Source organism: Cololabis saira, chromosome 3 (assembly GCF_033807715.1).
Source record: "Cololabis saira isolate AMF1-May2022 chromosome 3, fColSai1.1, whole genome shotgun sequence".
Lineage (NCBI taxonomy): Eukaryota > Metazoa > Chordata > Actinopteri > Beloniformes > Belonidae > Cololabis > Cololabis saira.
Genome location: NC_084589.1, coordinates 41649640 through 41669700, shown reverse-complemented (window position 1 = coordinate 41669700; position 20061 = coordinate 41649640). Strand labels below are relative to the sequence as shown.

General features: G+C 39.9%; 1 protein-coding gene across 1 annotated transcript; it reads right to left on the bottom strand.

Moving 5' to 3' along the window:
• Window positions 1–2610: 2610 nt before the first annotated feature.
• On the bottom strand, window positions 2611–9139 carry elp6 (elongator acetyltransferase complex subunit 6). The gene is made up of 7 exons (XM_061718570.1): window positions 8900–9139; window positions 7108–7186; window positions 6952–7022; window positions 6588–6712; window positions 4779–5001; window positions 4501–4662; window positions 2611–3218 (listed from the first exon to the last, which is right to left on the bottom strand). Exons 1-7 carry the CDS (start codon window positions 8951–8953, stop codon window positions 3093–3095), a joined length of 840 nt encoding a protein of 279 aa, XP_061574554.1. The 5' UTR covers window positions 8954–9139; the 3' UTR covers window positions 2611–3092.
• Window positions 9140–20061: the final 10922 nt, after the last annotated feature.

Genomic DNA, 20061 nt, shown 5'->3' with positions numbered 1-20061 from the left:
ATGAAGGTCAAGGGCTCCATAAAGAATCTGATTACACCACCCACGACTCTCTATGTCAAACCATTCCAAAGTTATAGCAGAAAATCGGGACAACCAATCAGAAGAAGGGGCGGGGCTAATTAAGGCTAACGAAGCTTAAGGACTCATTACAGAGTCCCATGACACCACCCACGACTTCCTATGTCAAACCATTCAAAAGTTATAGCAGAAAAAAGGGACAACCAATCAGAAGAAGGGGCGGGGCTAATTAAGGCCAACGAAGCTTGAGGACTCATTACAGAGTCCCATGACACCACCCACGACTCTCTATGTCAAACCATTCAAAAGTTATGGCAGATAAAAGTATTCTAGGGGGCGCTGTTGAGCCGTTAGGCCACGCCCATTAATGCAAACCATGAAATATCAAATATCAAGTCTGGCTTGCATGCAAAATTTGGTGACTTTTGGAGAACTATCAAATATGGACCAATCAGATGAAGGGGGGGCGCACCTTTTGGCGTCTAGCGTCGCCACGGTAACACTTTTGAAAGAGAAAAGTAATGCACGTAGTCGCAGGATGGAGACGCACATTTTGATGTATAACACACTTCGGGACACGTTACGGTTCGGGCTGAATTAACTGCCGAAGGAATGGCATAAATTTCGCCAAAATGACACGATTAATTCAAAATGGCCGACATCCTGTTCGGTTTCGGGCATGACCCCAAGAGACTTTTCTTTAAGTTGTGCCATGATACAGGTGTGTAGCGATTTTCGTGCATGTACGTCAAACCGTATTGTGGGGCTTGAGGCACAAAGTTTTCCGGGGGGCGCTGTTGAGCCATTTTGCCACGCCCATTAATGCAAACAATGAAATATCAAATTTATCGCCAGGCCTGGCTTGCATGCCAAATTTGGTGCCTTTTGGGGAACTATCAAATATGGACCAATCAGATGAAGGGGGGGTGCGCTTGTTGGCGTCTAGCGTCGCCACAGTAACACTCTTGAAAGAGAAAAGTAATGCGTGTAGTCGCAGGATGGAGACGCACATTTTGATGTATAACACATCTGGGTTCACGATACGGTTCGGGCTGAATTAACTCTCGAAGGAATGGCATATATTGCTCCAAAATTACGCAATTAATTCAGAATGTTCAAAATGGCCGACTTCCTGTTCGGTTTCGGCCATGGCGCCAAGAGACTTTTCTTTTAGTTGCGACATGATACAGGTGTGTACCGATTTTCGTTCATGTACGTCAAAGCGTATTATGGGGCTTGAGGCGCAAAGTTTTTTCTGTCTGAACCAATCAGATGAAGGGTGGGCACGCTTTTTGGCGTCTAGCGTCGCCACGGTAACGCTTTTCAAAGAGAAAAGTAATGCGTGGTGTCGGAGGATGGAGACGCACATTTTGATGTATAACACACCTGGGTGCACGTTACGGTTCGGGCTGAATTAACTGCCGAAGGAAGGCATAAATTTCGCCAAAATGACACGATTCATTCAAAATGGCCGACTTCCTGTTCGGTTTCTCGACATGACGCCAAGAGACTTTTCTTTAAGTTGCGCCATGATACAGGTGTGTACCGATTTTCGTGCATGTACGTCAAACCGTATCGTGGGGCTTGAGGCACAAAGTTTTCCGGGGGGCGCTGTTGAGCCATTTTGCCACGCCTAATAATGCAAACCATTAAATATCAAATTTTTCGCCAGGCCTGGCTTGGGTGCAAAATTTGGTGACTTTTTGGGCACGTTTAGGGGGGCAAAAAGGCCTTCCTTTTGTCAGGAAAATAATAATAATAATAATAAAAATTCCTACAGATACAATAGGGCCTTCGCACTGAAGGTGCTCGGGCCCTAATAAAAATTCCTGCAAATACAATAGGGCCTTCGCACTGCAAGTGCTCGGGCCCTAATAAATAAAAATGAACAGATTAAAAATCAGCAGGTGTGTAGAAAGTTAATGAGTGGCGACCAGATGGAGAGCGGTTCTATTACTGAGTGTTGGGGGTGATAATCCATGGAGATGTGAGTAAGTTTTCCCATTGTGCCTTTTATTTTTTCTTGTATTTCCAGTTCATGAGGATAGTTTTCTGTATGTATCTGTACGTAGCTTTACTGTAGACATTACCTGTCATCAGCTACAAATCTGACATGTTCTAATTCAATTTTATTTATATAGCGTCTATTATAACAAAAATAGTTTCTAGGTACTTTCCAGAGACCCAGAACATGAACCCCCGAGCAATTATTACAGGCCAGGCCACGATGTCAGCAAGAATTTATTAATCAATCTATTGGTATGTGACAATCAAAACACCAGATGTTACTTTTGTTTAATCTTTTTTTTTTAATCATAAGCCTGGAATTTTGTCAGCAAGTGTTATAAACCCTTTCTGGGGGATTATAGCTGTCTAGGAGCTTTAAAGTGATACATAAACCCAATGCATTAAAATAATTTGAGTATGTAATCTATCAAATGAATTTACAAAACGTTTAATAAAAAAAAAAATGTACAAATTAATTGTTCAGCATAAACAGCCCATTTATTTTGTCATGAGACAAAAAATAAGTTTGACAAACCTTACTGGTAAAGCAAATACCGTAATACAATAACTAATTAAAAGTTAAAAAGTCAATAACTTTATCAGTAATTCAACGATAACATGATATTTTGTCAATTTTTATTGTATAAAAAGCAGTGCTGCTCAAGCTCCATACAACATTTCATCTTAAGAAATACTAACTGAAGTAAACTCTGTCTGGACAAACGCTGGACAGCTTTTTTTTTCCAATAACTTTGCATGTCTACAAGCTCTTTCAATACAAACTGGATTCATCCAAGCAGCCAAGTATGAAAAACTGCCTGAGTGTGTAATCTTCCCGATAAAGACCCAGCAGGCCGTCCTGCAGGTTTCTGGAGCCGCACCGATCAGGTGACGCCGATCACACAGTCGCTCCAGTCCCTTCACCAGGCAGCTCAGGGTCGCCAGCGATGGAGACGAGTCAACTGCTTCACTTCCTCTGTGGCATCTAAGTAGTCTGTTATTTTTTGTGAAATTCAAATTTAGCCGTCACAATTTCCAGTCATGAGGAAAGACGTTGAAAGGTGGAGCTAAAGAACGGCGCTAGAGGTCCCCCGGGCGAAGAACGAGGCTCCTTTATCGTGGACCTTGTACTGAAAGACTTTCTTCTGTGTGTGCTGCCCGTCACAGAGTCTCCTCCTCCAACACACCTCCACCTGGAAAACAACAACACCTTCAATGTTTGCTGTAGTGTGCTAATTATACCATAGTTACTGTATTGCCTAGTGTTGTCCCGATCGATCGGGCCCGATCACGGCATTTTCAAAACATCGGTATTGGCCAAAAAAGTATCGGGACATACCTAGTTACCGTATTGGCCCGAATATAAGACGACCCCCTCTTTTTCAAGACTCTAGTTTGAAAAGAGACTTTTTGAACACCAAATTCAATTTTTATACAGAAAATAATTACAGTACATCTGAAACAAATGATTATAACAATATATTGGAGAGAAAAAGCATTTTTTCCAGATTGTCACTACGTTTCTCCATTTTCTGTTATCTCTTATCTTATTTTCTTCTCTCTTCTTTCTTAGCGCTATTTTTTATTTTTCTTCTTCGTGACAGGGGTTCACTTTGGCCTGGGAAGTTAAGTTCAGCATTCGCTTTAAAGATATCTGGCGCCATCTAGCGTTGTGAATGGGTATAACGTCTAGACCCCGAATGTAAGACGACCCCCATTTTTTCAGTCTTATTTCAATGCAAAAAACACCATCTTATATTCGGGCCAATACGGTATTAATGTTTTTAATATTAAATCGTTTTATATATCATTGCATTTAACATCACTTCCGGCCGCAGCGAAACGATGTTTGAATTGTGAAATGTTATATATGTTCATGTTGCATTAAGCTACTGCTATTCATTTCATGCAATTCAGAATATTGCACTAAGGTTAAGCCAAAAAGTATTTTAATTTTCTTGTGTTTGTGAGTTTGATTGGATGTCATTCAACTACCTCTTTTGAAGTTAAATTTATTTATTTTTGTTATTGTACTAGTCTGCAGTTTTAGTTTTAGTTTACAATTTCATGTTTTTACATTTTGTGGCACCAGTGCTGATAAGCTTTGTTGAAATAAATGTCCATGTTGTTCTCCAGTGGACAATAAAAGAAACTTGGGATAATTTGAGTTTTAGTTTTTTTTTGTTTTTTTTTTTAAATTCATTGCCAAAATGTATCTGATTGGGAAAAAGTATCGGAAATGTTACGGGAGCCAAAAAAAAGTGGTCGGATCGGGAAAAATCGGGATCGGCAGATACTCAAACTCAAGTGATCGGGATCGGATCGGGAGCTAAAAAATCTTGATTGCTGTGCAAAATCTTTTATAAAATCTGATGTGAAAACAACTTTATTGCTGAGTTAAGATGTATCTGGCTCCAGATGTTTCATCGAGTGAAGTTAAACGCTCTCAGGTCAGAATAGGCATCAGTCACACACCTGTCCGTGTATGTCCCTGCAGTAGCCCGTTGGGAGACCCTGAACGTGAAGGGTGAGGCTGCACTGGTGCGTCAGGCCCGTCAGGAGCCACTCTGAGCCTTCATCGTCTCCATCATCACCTTCTCCTTCCCCGCCACAGCGCACCACCATCACCATATTCCCCTGCAGTCGGGGGGAAAGTCGTGACGTTACTTTACTTTCATGGCAAGAAAATTACTGAGTAAAAGGAAGTCTAACAGATTAGCGAGAAGACATGCTGATCTTAAAGAAAGTCAGACCTGCAGCTGAGAGCAGGCCAAGGCTCTGCAGTAGTGGCTGAAATCCAGCACGGCTCCGGCACCGACCCCCAGACTCAGCAGCACACTGAGGTCGTCCACCAGCAGCACCGACGGACCCCACGGCTCGGCCCCGCCCGGCTCTGCCCCGGCCTCTCCCTCACCGGGGCCGGTCAGGCCGGACCGGACAAACTGGTACAGCCTCTGCAGACCGGCGGCCGGATCTCTGATGGGGGAGAGAGGCGAAAGAGAGGGAAGTTACGATACAGCGGCAGCAAGGTGTGAAGAAAAGAGAGAAATGTGTTCAAGGTTTAATGTTTACTACACACTCCGGCCAAAAAACAAAGTCCCTACCTGGGTTTACCCACGCAAACGTTAGAGCTTCCCATAGAAAAATAATGCAGGGATTCATATGTTTTCCGCTGGCAACAAGTTATTCAACCCTAGTGCAGTGAGGAGCTTCTTATTCCTTTAACAACCCTTCCAGGAAAGATATCACGCTGTTTCAGAAGGGGGAGGTTATTGGTACTTGTAGCACGGTTCGTTGCTACGGGGCCCGACCGACAGGATGGAGAGGACACGGAGTTTAGTGCAGACCCTTTTATTACAGCAAATCACCCAGGACACAGTGCACAAGCACCTCACGCCAGCAGCACCTCACGATCGGCAGATCCCAGGACCCCTTGCTGCTGTCCAGCTCTGCCTTATAAGGCAGGCAGGGTGGAGAGCGGCAGCCACTCAGGCGGATGGGACACAGGTGCGTGTGTCCCATCAACCTCTCCACCCTGCCACAGTACTGTAAGCACCAAGCAAGCAAAAGGCTGCTGAAATTACGAAAACAGGGTTAAGGATGCCCAATGTGTTACGAAATCCTAGTAGGATAGTGGTGGATTGTCATCTTTAGGGAGGAAATGTGGTTGAAATAAACAGCGGCTTCAAATGCTATCAGTCCACTGAATAGGAATTTATCATGTGTAATCAGAGCCCTGAATGGTGTGAGTAGATGTATTTTTCTATGTATTTTAACCCAGCTACTGCTACTGAAAACGAAACTTAGGCTCAGTAGATGTTTTGTCTCTAAAACCTAACCCTAACCTTAAGCTAAACCCCAAATTCTAACCACATAGAGAAAGCCATTATCAACCCAAAGAATAATGAAAAAAATCTACCAAGTAGACAGTATCCCATCTACTCACACCATTCAAGGCTCTGATTGATTACACATGATAAATTCCTATTCAGTGGACTGATAGCATTTGAAACGGGTGAAATAAAATCAGGAATGATCCTGACTGGTGATCACCTAAAAGCTGGTAGAAGTTTAAATCGATGGTATAATGGTAATGTCGGTCCAAGTTACTGTCGCTCAACAATTGTCGGCTGCAACTCACAAAAGATTGTGACCTAGTGCTTGTTGGAGTAGTTACAGAGAAACAAAAAACAACAACGGATAGATGTATAAATGTCAACGACAACGTAAGTCCTGTTCGTAGGTCACATGTGCAGTTGCTAGGGAGAAGAAAAAAAAAAAAAAAAAAAAAAACAACAAAAAACCACAAGTTATGGTCTGGGATTGCTTTGGTTGGTCAGGCCTTGGTTCAGTTTCTATTCTAAAACGTCCAGAGTGGATTAATTGGAAAAGAAAAAAAAGAATGCAACTCCAGGTGGAAATAAATGTTATGAAATTGCATACATTAACTGAAACAATGGGATGGCAAATGTGTGGGCAAAGTTGGTCTGACAAAATACAGATGTGTAACTTTCGGTTGCGGCCAGGCAGCGTTAGCAATCAGAGTGATTATTTAATCGCACCTGAGGAAGTCCATGGCTTGACTTTCTGTCTCATCGTCTTGAGGAATCAAAATAGACAAAGACTCCTTCAGCCCCTCCAGGAATATCAGCTGACCTTTCTCCTTCGCTTGTGTTAAACTGACACCCTAGGATCACACATACATGTTAAGACAATTACCACCAGAATTCAGTGTGTACATAAGAGACAAATAACCACATTCAAAAAAACATATCAATACCCTCCCAACAGCAGCAAGATTTGCAAGAGATGTGCATTCAGCATCAAATGACAAACACAAATCTGAATAACTATAATTTGAAAAATATCTGCTCCTCTTCCTAGTTTAATAATGCATTTATATATGTAAAATTCAGAAACACTCACCAGTCTCTGACTGACAGCAGTGTAGTGGCTGAAAGACTGGACCAGACCCAGAAAACACACTCTGCATCGCGCTGAAGTAGAAAACACACATACAGTTAAGCTTTAATACAAAGAGTCCACTGGTTTTAACTACTGACAAGTGTTATATCATCTCACCTCGCAGGTAAAAGGAGAGGAAGTGGTGGATGAGAAAAGAGGCATCACTCTGTCTGTCAGACACCAGGATGAACTCTCCCTGTGAAATAACAGGTTACAGAGTCTTTACAAACACCAGGAAATAGGGCCACATTACACCGGTCGTGAAATCAATACACTGGCTTCCAGTGAGTCAAAGGATAGAGTTTAAAATCTTACTGCTGGTCTACAAAGACCTGAATGGTCTTGGACCAAAATACATGCTTGATCTGTTAGTTCCCTATGAAGTTTGTTGTGGTTCCAGAACCAGAACCAAGCAAGGTGAGGCAGCGTTCAGTTATTCTGCTCCTCACCGGTGGAACAAACTTCCTGTAGACCTGAGGTCTGCTCACACTTTAAATCGGGGATAAAAACATTACTGTTTTCTTGTGCTTTTTATTATTTTATTTATTCTATTTTATTTCATTGTATTGTATTATTATTTCTTATTTCTATTTCCCTTTTTAATTGACTTGTTACTGTTTAATTGTGTCTTGCTGCTTTTAATGTTGATGTAAAGAACTTTGAATTACCTTGTGTTTGAAATGTGCTATACAAATAAACTTGCCTTGCCTTACTACTCTGGAAGGAAACGTCAAATCTCTTTGTTTCTCTGCTTAACAACAAGATATCCGATCTTCCTCTTTTCATCTTTTCCATTCAACTGATTTCTGTGATTATCTCTTGTCTCTATTTACTTCAAAAATCTCTAACAACCGACAACTATTGTCTACTATTTACTGCCCTTAGTTTTCAGCAACTTGTGCTTTTTATTATTTTACCTTTCTTTTCTCATAATTTTATTTCATTTTTTTTGTTATTTACTGTCTAATAATGTCTTGCCGCTTTTAATGTTGATGTAAAGCACTTTGAATTACCTTGTGTTGAATTGTGCTATATACAGGACTGTCTCAGAAAATTACAATATTGTGATAAAGTTCTTTATTTTCTGTAATGCAATTAAAAAAACAAAAATGTCATACATTCTGGATTCATTACAAATCAACTGAAATATTGCAAGCCTTGTATTATTTTAATATTGCTGATCATGGCTTACAGTTTAAGATTAAGATTCCCAGAATATTCTAATTTTTTGAGATAGGATATTGGAGTTCTCTTAAGCTGTAAGCCATGATCAGCAATATTAAAATAATAAAAGGCTTGCAATATTTCAGTTGATTTGTAATGAATCCAGAATGCATGATATTTTTGTTTTTGTAATTGCATTACAGAAAATCACAATATTCTATAAATCTGTAAATAAACTTGCCTTACTGTATACTCTGCCCTTACTTTTTAACAACTTGTGCTTTTTATTATTATTTTACCTCTTTTCTTATCATTTTATTCGTTATTTACTGTTTAATTGTGTCTTTCTGCTTTTAATGTTGATGTAAAGAACTTTTAATTACCTTGTGTTGAATTGTGCTATACAAATAAACTTGACTACATGACTTCTGCAAAACACAAATGTTGTCTTATTGGCTGCTTTAATCACTGGCTCAGCTTACTGAAACAAACTTTGAGCCCACGTGTGGCAAACTTGACCATTAGCCTTTTCTTTCTTTGTATCAAAAGTTTCAAAAGTGTATTTTAATGTGCAAGAAAAGGGAAAAGTAGTAAAGCCTGAATTATGGTTCTGCGTTGAATCGACGCAGAACCTACGGCGTAGGGTACGCGGAGACGCGCAAGTACGTGTGCGTCGCCGCGTACCCTACGCGGTATGCTCTGCGTTGGTGTAACGCAGAACCATAAATCGGCCTTAAATCCTTACCGGCGTGAAGCTCTCTGGAGATGTGTTCAGGATCGTGTTGAGTTCTGTGAACATGGCTCACCTCTCCAGCTAAAACAATCACACACGCAACCAAAGCAAATATCTGCACTAGATTAAAGTATCAATGCGATTTTAACATTGTCTCCTGCATTAATGCAGTAAAAAGACCATTCTGATGCTTGTAATTATTGAAGGGTTTGGTAGCTTTCCTCGCTGCTAAAGGGAAAACGAACGTCAGCGAATGCGTTACCAAAGATCTGTTTATAAAAGGAAGAGGTCTTACTCGCAACATTTTTTCCGGTTTCTATCACATTTTTGTGTTAACCAAACATTTTCTTTTCTTGAATAACAATAATTAGAAGAGGTGGGTAGAGTAGCCAAAAATTTTACTCAAGTAAAAGTACTGTTACTTCAGAATAATATGACTCAAGTAAAAGTAAAAAGTAGTCATCCAAATAATTACTTGAGTAAAAGTAAAAAAGCCATTCAAACAGACAAAAGTACAAAATAATCATCTTCAGGCAAATTAAATCAATAAAATAATAAAATAAATTAAAATTAATAAAAAATAGCTTAAATTAAAATAATAAAGTAAATTCAAGTACTTTATTACTAAATAATAAAATAAAATAATAACAGAATAAAAAAATGAATTAAGCACAAGTAGCACAAAAATTCAAGCCTTTGTACTTTTCTTTATTAACCAGGCAGAACTAGAACAAACATGAACTCAGAAACTCTGTGTGTGTTTGAGTCTGTGTATAGATTATATTATACTTGGCCAATAAAGCTTATTCTTATTCTTCTTATTCTTATATAAAGATTTTCACATATTTTAAATGTGGTGACATTATTAACCTAATTATGATTCATGAATAATCTTTGTTCATTTGTTGAGAGAGCAAACAAAAAAGTTCATCAGCTTCATTCATTTAAAAAAATTACCCCCAAAAAGAATCAAGAACTGAAAACACAATTTTTTAATTTACGTTCTTTGTAAATTGATTTATTGGGAAAAAGAGGCAGATTAAATAAGATTCTTCTTCTTTCTGCTCCTTTTCATTCACAATTTAGGAACGTTTGTGTTTATATCAAATTGTTTGTTGTTTCATTTTATAAATGAATGAAATAAAGAATAAATAAAACACCAGTAAGAAAAAAAATACACAAAAGAAACAGCATTCCACATGTAAACAGCAGTTTAATATGTAAAATTATCAACTGTAAATGCTGGGTATGCAGAGTGCAATTCATTTCTACAAAATAATATTTTCCTGTTGCTGCTAAAATATTATGTTTAAAGACTAAGTTACTAGTTTTTGTAGGGATTTATTTTGAAAAACAGAAACATCTTGCTTCAATAAAAGAGTGGTTACAGTTGCTTTTGCTTACGAGACGATCTTTGTAACTCTTGGAATTTCTTCTACTTCTTCATTGAGTTAATTTGCAGACAGCGCCACCTGCCGGTGGTGATGAATCACAACAGTTCGACTGAACTGAACAAAGCAGAGAAGTGTGAAATTATAACACTTTCATAATTACAAGAATAATTAAATATAAAATTCTGGAAATGATCAGCCACAGTTAATTATCAGGTATTTAATAATTTACAACTTGAGTAACCTGACTTATTTAGAGATAGCACGTGTCCTTGAAAACCCTTTCCTCTTCATATTTGAATACCTGATTTGATTTTTCTTCACATTATTACAGTTTTAGAAATGTAATCTAACTTCATAGAAAAATAACTCACCTATAAAAGTTGTCATTCCTTATTTCTTAATGGACAAATGTAAAAGTTTAATGTAAACTATTCACGATTATTTGATAATACATTTTAAACAAAGCTTAATGTTTTAAGAACCTGTTTGGGAACTTGCATCTTACAGCTGTCCCATTCTTGTATAAAAAAAAATAATGAGCATTATGATAATCAACTATTTAATCATTTTCACGTATCATCATGTATGCTGAGAAACTAAACAAATGACACACACGCGTATGTTTATATGCATGCCTTTTGAGCAGTGAATCACTCACTCACTCACTCACTCATCTTCTCCCGCTTATCCGTTACCGGGTCGCGGGGGCAGCAGCCTCAGCAGGGATCCCCAGACTTCCTTCACCCCAGACACCTCCTCCAGCTCTTCCGGGGGGAGTCCGAGGCGTTCCCAGGCCAGCCGAGAGACATAGTCTCTCCAGCGTGTCCTGGGTCTTCCCCGGGGTCTCCTCCCGGTGGGACATGCCTGGAACACCTCCCTAGGGAGGCGTCCAGGAGGCATCCGGTACAGATGCCCAAGCCACCTCAGCTGACTCCTCTCAATGTGGAGGAGTAGCGGCTCGACTCCGAGCTCCTCCCGGGTGACCGAACTCCTCACCCTATCTCTAAGGGAGCGTCCAGCCACCCTGCGGAGGAAACTCATCTCGGCCGCTTGTATCCGCGATCTTGTCCTTTCGGTCACTACCCAAAGTTCATGACCATAGGTGAGGGTAGGGGCGTAGATTGACCGGTAAATCGAGAGCTTCGCCTTTCGACTCAGCTCCCTCTTTACCACGACGGTCCAGTACATCGACCGCATTACTGCGGACGCTGCACCGATCCGCCTGTCAATCTCACGCTCCATTGTTCCCTCACTCGTGAACAAGATCCCGAGATACTTGAACTCCTCCACCTGAGGCAGGACTTCTCCACCCACCCGGAGAAGGCATGCCACCCTTTTCCGGTCGAGAACCATGGCCTCGGTCTTGGAGGTGCTGATTCTCATCCCTGCCGCGTCGCACTCGGCCGCAAACCGCCCCAGCACATGCTGGAGGTCCCGGTCTGATGAAGCCAACAGGACAACATCATCTGCAAAAAGCAGAGATGAAATCCTGAGGTTCCCAAACCGGATCCCCTCCGGCCCCTGGCTGCGCCTAGAAATCCTGTCCATAAAAATTATGAACAGGACCGGTGACAAAGGGCAGCCCTGCCGGAGTCCAACATGCACCGGGAACAAGTCTGACTTACTGCCGGCAATGCGAACCAGACTCCTGCTTCGATCATACAGAGACCGGACAGCCCTTAGTAGAGGGCCCCGGACTCCATACTCACTCAGCACCCCCCACAGAATGGCACGAGGGACACGGTCAAATGCCTTCTCCAGATCCACAAAGCACATGTAGACTGGTTGGGCAAATTCCCATGAACCCTCGAGCACCCTGCGGAGGGTATAGAGCTGGTCCAGTGTTCCACGACCGGGACGAAAACCGCATTGTTCCTCCTGAATCCGAGGTTCGACTATCGGCCGTAATCTCCTCTCCAGTACCCTGGCGTAGACTTTCCCCGGGAGGCTGAGAAGTGTGATCCCCCTGTAGTTGGAACATACTCTCCGGTCCCCCTTTTTAAACAGAGGGACCACCACCCCGGTTTGCCACCCCAGCGGTACTGTCCCCTTCCTCCATGCAATGTCGCACAGGCGTGTCAGCCAAGACAGCCCTACGACATCCAGAGACTTGAGGTACTCAGGGCGAATCTCATCCACCCCCGGTGCCAGGCCACCGAGGAGCTTACGAACCACCTCGGTGACCTCGGCTTGGGTAATGGATGAGCACGCCTCCGAGCCCCAACCCTCTGCTTCCTCAGTGGAAGGCATGTCAGTCGGGTTAAGGAGATCCTCAAAGTATTCCTTCCACCGTCCGACAATGTCCCCAGTCGAGGTCAACAGCTCCCCACCAGCACCATAAATGGTGCCGGCAGAGTACTGCTTCCCCCTTCTGAGGCGCCGAACGGTCCTCCAGAATTTCCTCGAGGCCGACCGAAATCAGTGAATCAAATATATACATTTGACGACCATCTTAGTGAAGATTTTGGGCAGGTAACTGATATTAACATCAGGTCAGTGGTAAGTTGTATTTACAATGTAGTAACAGTTTCAGTTAATTAAATCGTTGCCTGATCTAATTACACTCTTGATCCTGACGTTTTAGCTAATTATAGATTTTAATCTCGCCTTGCTTTCATTTCTTGAACAACTAAAAAGACCATTTGTAGAATTGCTGCATGGACAGTCTGGATATAGAGTACATAATAAGTTGTATCAGTGAATGTTTAAATGGCTTCCTTATAGCCTATGAAAATGGTCCAGTGTTTAAACTGATCCTCTCACTACCCCATCAGAAACGCTTGACCACAATCTCTTAGTAAAAAAGATTCCACATATCATCGTGTTCAAGTATATACAGTAACTTTGGTCTGTTGTAAGTTCTATGTTGCTATCAGTTTCACATATACCAGAGCCTGTTATGGTGTTCCCCAGGGCTCCAGTCTGGGCCCAACTCTGTTCTCTATTTACATTCTTTGTTAGGGCGTTACTGTTACCAACATGCTGATGACACCGAGCTCTGTGTAGGAAGCCTCAGGAAGTGTATCTGTTCCTGAAGTCACAGTTTTATTTTAGATGCACAAAGATCTGGTTGATCTCTCATGTGTAGTTTTCAAATTCAGGCAAAACAGATTTCTGGACCCCTCTTTCAGGGCTCTAAATATATTGGAGATTCACTATCTAAACAAATACAAGAATATCACATGTCTTTAGAGTATAACACAAAAAATGACTTATGCATTCATTACTATTGATTACTATCTACTTACCATTACTACACCGTCCTGTTCTAACTGGCCACAAGGAGTCCTGGAAAATCCTCCAGTTGACCCACAAAGGCTGCAGACAAAGTACTGGCTGCTAAAAGGGATACGATTTATTTTGTTTTAGCCTCATTCAGTGGGTTTATAATAGTTTTTATTGCTTTTCTTAAAATATACCAAAAACACAATTTATGAAGAATCAATGAGAGAAAATAATTCATATATTGTTGGTTGTTTTGTCACTTTATTTCAAACAGGAAGCTTCACACATTTCAGAGAAACAGTACAAAATGATTGTTTCCTTAAGCATGTAAAGTGTTTTAGTGGCAATAACAAATTAGTTAAACCCCCTTATTTACCAAAAGATTTATTCAGCAGGTTAAATATTGACAAATATTGAAAAATTCCATCCATCCATCCATCCATCCATCCATCCATCCATCCATCCATCCATCTTCATGTGAAAAGAGAACATACACCGTGGACAGAACACCAGTCCATTGCAGGGTCACTTCAACTATACTCAGTCACTCTAAAAACTAGTCGGTATTGAATAAATGAATAATTTGAGAAATGTTTAGGCCCCAGGGCAGCACTGCATTAATAATTTGGCAGCGGAAAATCATTGCATGGTTTGGAAACATCTCTGAAAACCATTTTTATTGATAACGGTTGCTCCCTGCATTCAAAAATGAAATTGAAATCCAACCCTACAAGGCAAACAATTATCTATTATCATGATCGAAAAAGGATATTGCTATTGCATTTCTGGGGCTTGAGCTTCATTTTAAGTTGGACTGAGTGAGATGGAAAACTGTAAAAATTTGAAATTCTACCAGGGAATCATGAACACTGAATCCTCTTGGCTAAATAAAAATAAAAAATAAAAGAGTGACTGACTTTTTACTGGAAAACCATTCAAAAGGCAACATCAACATGCTATGAGGCTGCATCAGAGCAGATGACATAAGTAGCCTGCACATCTTTGGAGGCTACATGCTGAATGATACATACAGAATTTTGAGTAACATCTGGTGCCTATCTGCTCATTTCAGTATGACATAGCACATGTAAGAGTAGATGCTGAGCACATCTACCTCCAGTCCAGACCTGTCACCCACTTAAAACACAAGATCATGAGAAGTCATAAACAATAAAAAGAGGGTGCAGTTATTAACATGCACCTGTCACGGCCTTATGGAAACTCAGCAATCCAGCTTTTCAGGAAATCAGAGCAGATACAGATGTGCTTCCGAAGAAAATGATAAAAATAATGAATGCATGAGAAGAGGTTTGTATTGCTGATAAAAAAAAACAAACTATAAATGATCTTTAATTTGTTTTCCATGGTTCATGCACTTTTTAAACAGTGTTCCCAGGCAGCAGATGGCAGCGTGCAGCTCTCAAACAGCTTGTCACAGGAATTGTAAATGCAATGAAACAGTGTTTAATGTTTCCCTTTAAAACCCAGAGCTAACACAAAGGTAAATCACATTAATCCTTAGATCAGATGTTAAATTTAGTCCCATTGTTTATTTTACTTGTTTTCGACACCAGTAATGAGACTGTCAAAATGCATCAGATAATTCACAGCCATGTATTGTTCTTAATGTCAGCACACGTTGGCACATCCTGGAGAAATGGGGTGGAATTCACCTGACAGATCCTCAAAACCGCATTCCAGTTTCTACAAGCTCTCTGTTAAACATGTAGATGTCTTCAGTGGCTAAAAGCTTCACCTCATTTATCATTTTGCTGCTACGCAGACATCTAACATGGTCAAAAATGATGCACTGACGTGTGGAAAAAAGGCTCAGTGAAACCCGTAGAAAACAGCAGAATGATGATACACAGTGGTCAACACATTTGATATCACACATTATTATTTTATTCTTTTTTTACATGAAAGTATTATTTGCTCCAGCTTTAAAAATGAATAAAAAATAAAGCAATTTCACTCATTCAGCACAGTTGCAGTTACATCAATTTACTTTCAGATGCATTTTAAAGTAGATTCTCACCAATTTTCCTCAATCAGAGCTGACTGAATAACCATATATGAATATATATATAGATATTTACATAAATACAGGTAGTCTTGACAACATGACAGGTTTTCACTTTGCCAATGTTCAGTTAGCTGAGGCATGAAAATGTAGACTAAAGTGATGTTGGTTTGTCGACCTGTTACAAAAAAACTGCAACTTCCAGCATACATCCAAGTATCACATGATTAAACCTGCACACATACACGATACATCCGTTTTAGTTTGCAATTGAAAACAGTTCAGAGCACCAAGGCTGTGACATGTGAGATGATTAATGCAAAGAACCTCACTCTCCTTGTTCCAGTTTAATTGTTGGCACAGAGTCACACATGTGCAAATAAATCTGTTTCCACCTCTGTGAGTGTTCTTCAAAATCTTTATGGTTAGTATTTAAAGACAACTAGTAAGAAACTAGGTGGAAGAAACACATTTTCCCCCTCAATGTTATTAATTAGCCTTCTCTTTCCTGTTTATAAGAGTTACCAGTCGCCGTCATTGCCCAGTAAAAGCAGCTCAGGTTGGATCAAGCAAGAGATTCAGTACATCAAGTTTGTTTGGAGCAAATGCTGCAAATTTCTGTTGAATTGATGGAAAGAATCCAACAACTATGGGAGGCTAATGATGAGAAGAGAAGCACAAGGAATGAAAATCAGATCCTTGGAAACATGTAGCTTGGGGTTGATGAAGTTCTGGATGGTAAATGCATTTGAAAGGAGTTACGTCCAGTTGTTGAATTCTGGCAGTTTGGAAAGTTGCAGTTTCTCGACTGACCATAGTGGTCAGCTCCGAAAGTGAGTCAATCTCCCAAATTAAAATGGCCCGCTATGCAGCAGAAATAAATATATATTTACAGCCTGGCACAAAAAATGGTCTCCATAGCTCGATGGCACGTCTGAGGCATTTTGTGTATCAGATCAGACATTTTTTGTCCTAGATGTGAATTTGTAAATTTGATCTACCTTAACATGTAAAATGACATTGACCCATAAATCTAAGCACTTTTTTGGAGTGAGACCTGCATTAGAGTCTGGTGTTAATGGCTAGCATTCATCACTTCAGTTTAGCAAGTTTTTTGAACTTGAGATGGTGAGCTGTGGATGAACAGCTTCGGAAGCATAATAAGTCTTAAATTCAAGATAATTTGACTAGTTGTGCTGTTAACTGTTCTAAAATAATGCCACAATCAATTCTGGATTGGCCTTAATGCACAGATTCCTGAAGAATGAATGAAAAGTAATGTTAGTGAATATCATAGATTAGCCTGAGTTATACAAAAGTAAAATGGCAACCTTGCGTTCCAATCAGCTGTGAGGTTTGCTCGTTTGACCCATTTGCCCATTTTTGGATTAACTGGGGTTGGGTCAGCTCGTGCCAGTATGGTATAATCCACAGCCCTGACAATTGGGCTTCAGACCAACTGTTTGCATTAATAAAGTCTGTGTGCACATGTGGTTCCCACTGTAAAACATGGAGGAGGGGGTATGATGGTGTGGGGCTGCTTTGCAATGTAAATTTATACACAGTGGCATGCCATCCCATCTGGTTCGTGTTTAGCAGGATCTTCTTTATTTTGTTCCATCCATGGTTATGTAAGGGCTCCTTCAGCCAATAGAAATAGTGAGTTCCTCCAAGACTCATGGAAGAGCATATTTCATCAAAATGTGTAAGAGAATGTCAAATTATTCAAAACTGTCACAGAAACAAAAGTGAGTCCCCTGAAGAATCTAAAATGTGAGGTTGATTTACATTCTGATTACGATACCAAAGAAGTCTTTTTGTATTACAGAAGTCTTAATTACTGTTCAACAGTGCAGAAAATAATCAGAACAGCTTTGTTTAGAATATTAAAACTTTTCTCTGATGATGTATACCTGGTAATTTACTGAATTGCTTATTTCCTGAATAGGCTGTCACTAGCTTATAGATAAATAAATGTCTCCATGAAACCTGAATATTACGACATTAGTTTTACTACCTTGATATACAGGACTGTCTCAGAAAATTAGAATATTGTGATAAAGTTCTTTATTTTCTGTAATGCAATTAAAAAAAACAAAAATGTCATACATTCTGGATTCATTACAAATCAACTAAAATCTTGCAAGCCTTTTATTATTTTAATATTGTTGATTATGGTTTACAGTTTAAGATTAAGATTCCCAGAATATTTTCAAATTTTTTGAGATAGGATCCTGAGATATTTGAGTTTTCTTAAGCTGTAAGCCATGATCAGCAATATTAAAATAATAAAAGGCTTGCAATATTTCAGTTGATTTGTAATGAATCCAGAATGTATGACATTTTTGCATTACAGAAAATAAAGGACTTTATCACAATATTCTAATTTTCTGAGACAGTCCTGTAGCTTGGTGTTTAAGTTACTGGGCACAAGTTCAATCTGCATGTGGGCCAATGAATCCAAATGAATAAAATTATGAAGTTGAAAATTATCTGAATGGCTCCATCTTTTAAAGAAACCTGCAGCATAATAATCACTCACCATTTTTGCCCTAAACCAGTTTCTGAACCAATACAATTAGTTTCTCAGTTGGTAAGAGTCATTACATTTTTGGGACGCAGTATTTGAATCAGCTGCCAGTTCCCCTCAACATAAAGTTCAACCAAGACTCCACTCCTTTGGGTTCATGTTTATCCCATACACTGGACTGACGTGGTTCAATAGAGCTACTTTAAACTCTCTTACTTCATGCTGATACAAAATATGTGAAATCATGGAAGAACAAATCCAAAAGTAAATGTTGTTAATCACAGTTTCCATTCTTCTTGAAAGCTTCTCAAAAACTCCAACAAAATGCAACGCATACATCACAAGAACCATTTTCATGAGCAGCTAGGAAAGTGAGATGAAAGTCGATCAGTTTGTTAGAAATTGTAGGAGTTTAACGTCCACACCTCGTTGATCTTGTTGATGTTGGAGGCCGGCAGTGACCGAGTACTCACCGGGCTGGACGTAGAACTAGGATGGGAAGGCGGGTGCAATAAGTCGTCCTCCCACCTTATGACTCGGCCCTTGGTTCTACTGGGGCTTTTTACAGTTTTGGCACTCGGCCCGTTGGGAATCCGGGGTTTGGTTGGTGGCGCTCTGTAGAGGTACACGTCATATTTTGCAAAATCTCTTCTGGAAGACTTTACCTGAGTCTTTTTGTTGAGGTGGAGCTCCAAGTTGATGGTCACCTTGCAGTGCAGGAAGAGACTGGTTACTGATATGCAAATTTACAATTAAACTGACAGAAACATGTAAATATGCAACGATGTGGCACATCTGTGTCACCATGTAGCAAGATGCAAACAACATTCAAGTGTCTAGCTCAGGGTTCGGCAACCCAAAATGTTGAAAAAGCCATATTGGACCAAAAACACAAAAAACTAATGTGTCTGGAGCCGCAAAAAATGAAAAGTCTTGTAATGAAGGCAACACATGCTGCATTAGTTATAACTGGTTCCTCGGCTGCAAATGTAGCACGCAAATGTCTTTCCACATGACTCTTCTTGTTACGCGAATCTATGGAAGAGTATTAGGTCCAGGCAGGAGAAAAATAAAAATAATATTTTAGAGGAGGAAGATTTTTTTTCATTATGCACTTCGAGAAAAAAGTCAAAATGTCGAGAAAAAAGTTGAAATGGCGAGATTAATGTTGAAGTACAATTTCGAGAAAAAAGTCGAAATGTTGACAAAAAAGTCGAAATGTTAAAAAAAGTAAAAATGCCGAGAAAAAAGTCTTTTTTTTTTAAAAAGTCAATTTTTTTTGAAAAAAGTCAAAATGTTGAGAAAAAAGTGACATTTTTGAGAAAAAAGACGGAACGTTGAGAAAAAAGTCGAAATGTCGAGAAGAAAGTTGAAATGTCTAGAAAAAAAGGTGAAGTTTCGACTTTATTCTTGAAATTATATTTCAACATTAATTCGACTATTTTCTCGACATTTTGACTCTTTCTCGAAGTGCATAATGAAAAAAAATCTTCCTCCTCTCAAATATTTTTTCTCCTGCATGGCCCTGATACTCTTCCGTAAAAATCTTCGTTAACAGAAATGTTGAAATGTAATAGAAGAAAAGAAAAAAAAAGAATGTGTGTGTCATGTTTGTGTTCCTACAGAAACCATATTAAAACAAAAAATATCTTTCCCTCCCTCATCGATTTCCATTTTCAAACATTTTTGAAAAAGCTCCAGGAGCCACTAGGGTGGCGCTAAAGAGCCGCATGCGGCTCTTGAGTCGCGAGTTGCCGACCCCCTAGCTAATGGAAAATCCATTTCACCGTGTTATGGGATGTGAGCTGCTGTGCCTGTCATGGTTTCTCCATGTTCAAGCATGGGGGTGTCCGTAAATGCACATGACATCAGGACACCCTGGGCCACAGTTTAATAATCAACAGTCGTGTTGTCAGATTTGCAGCCGTACGTTTGGGATATTCGAGGGAAGAGAGGATCAGATGATGAGGGAGGATACCAGACAGAATGGCCCATCTTTTTG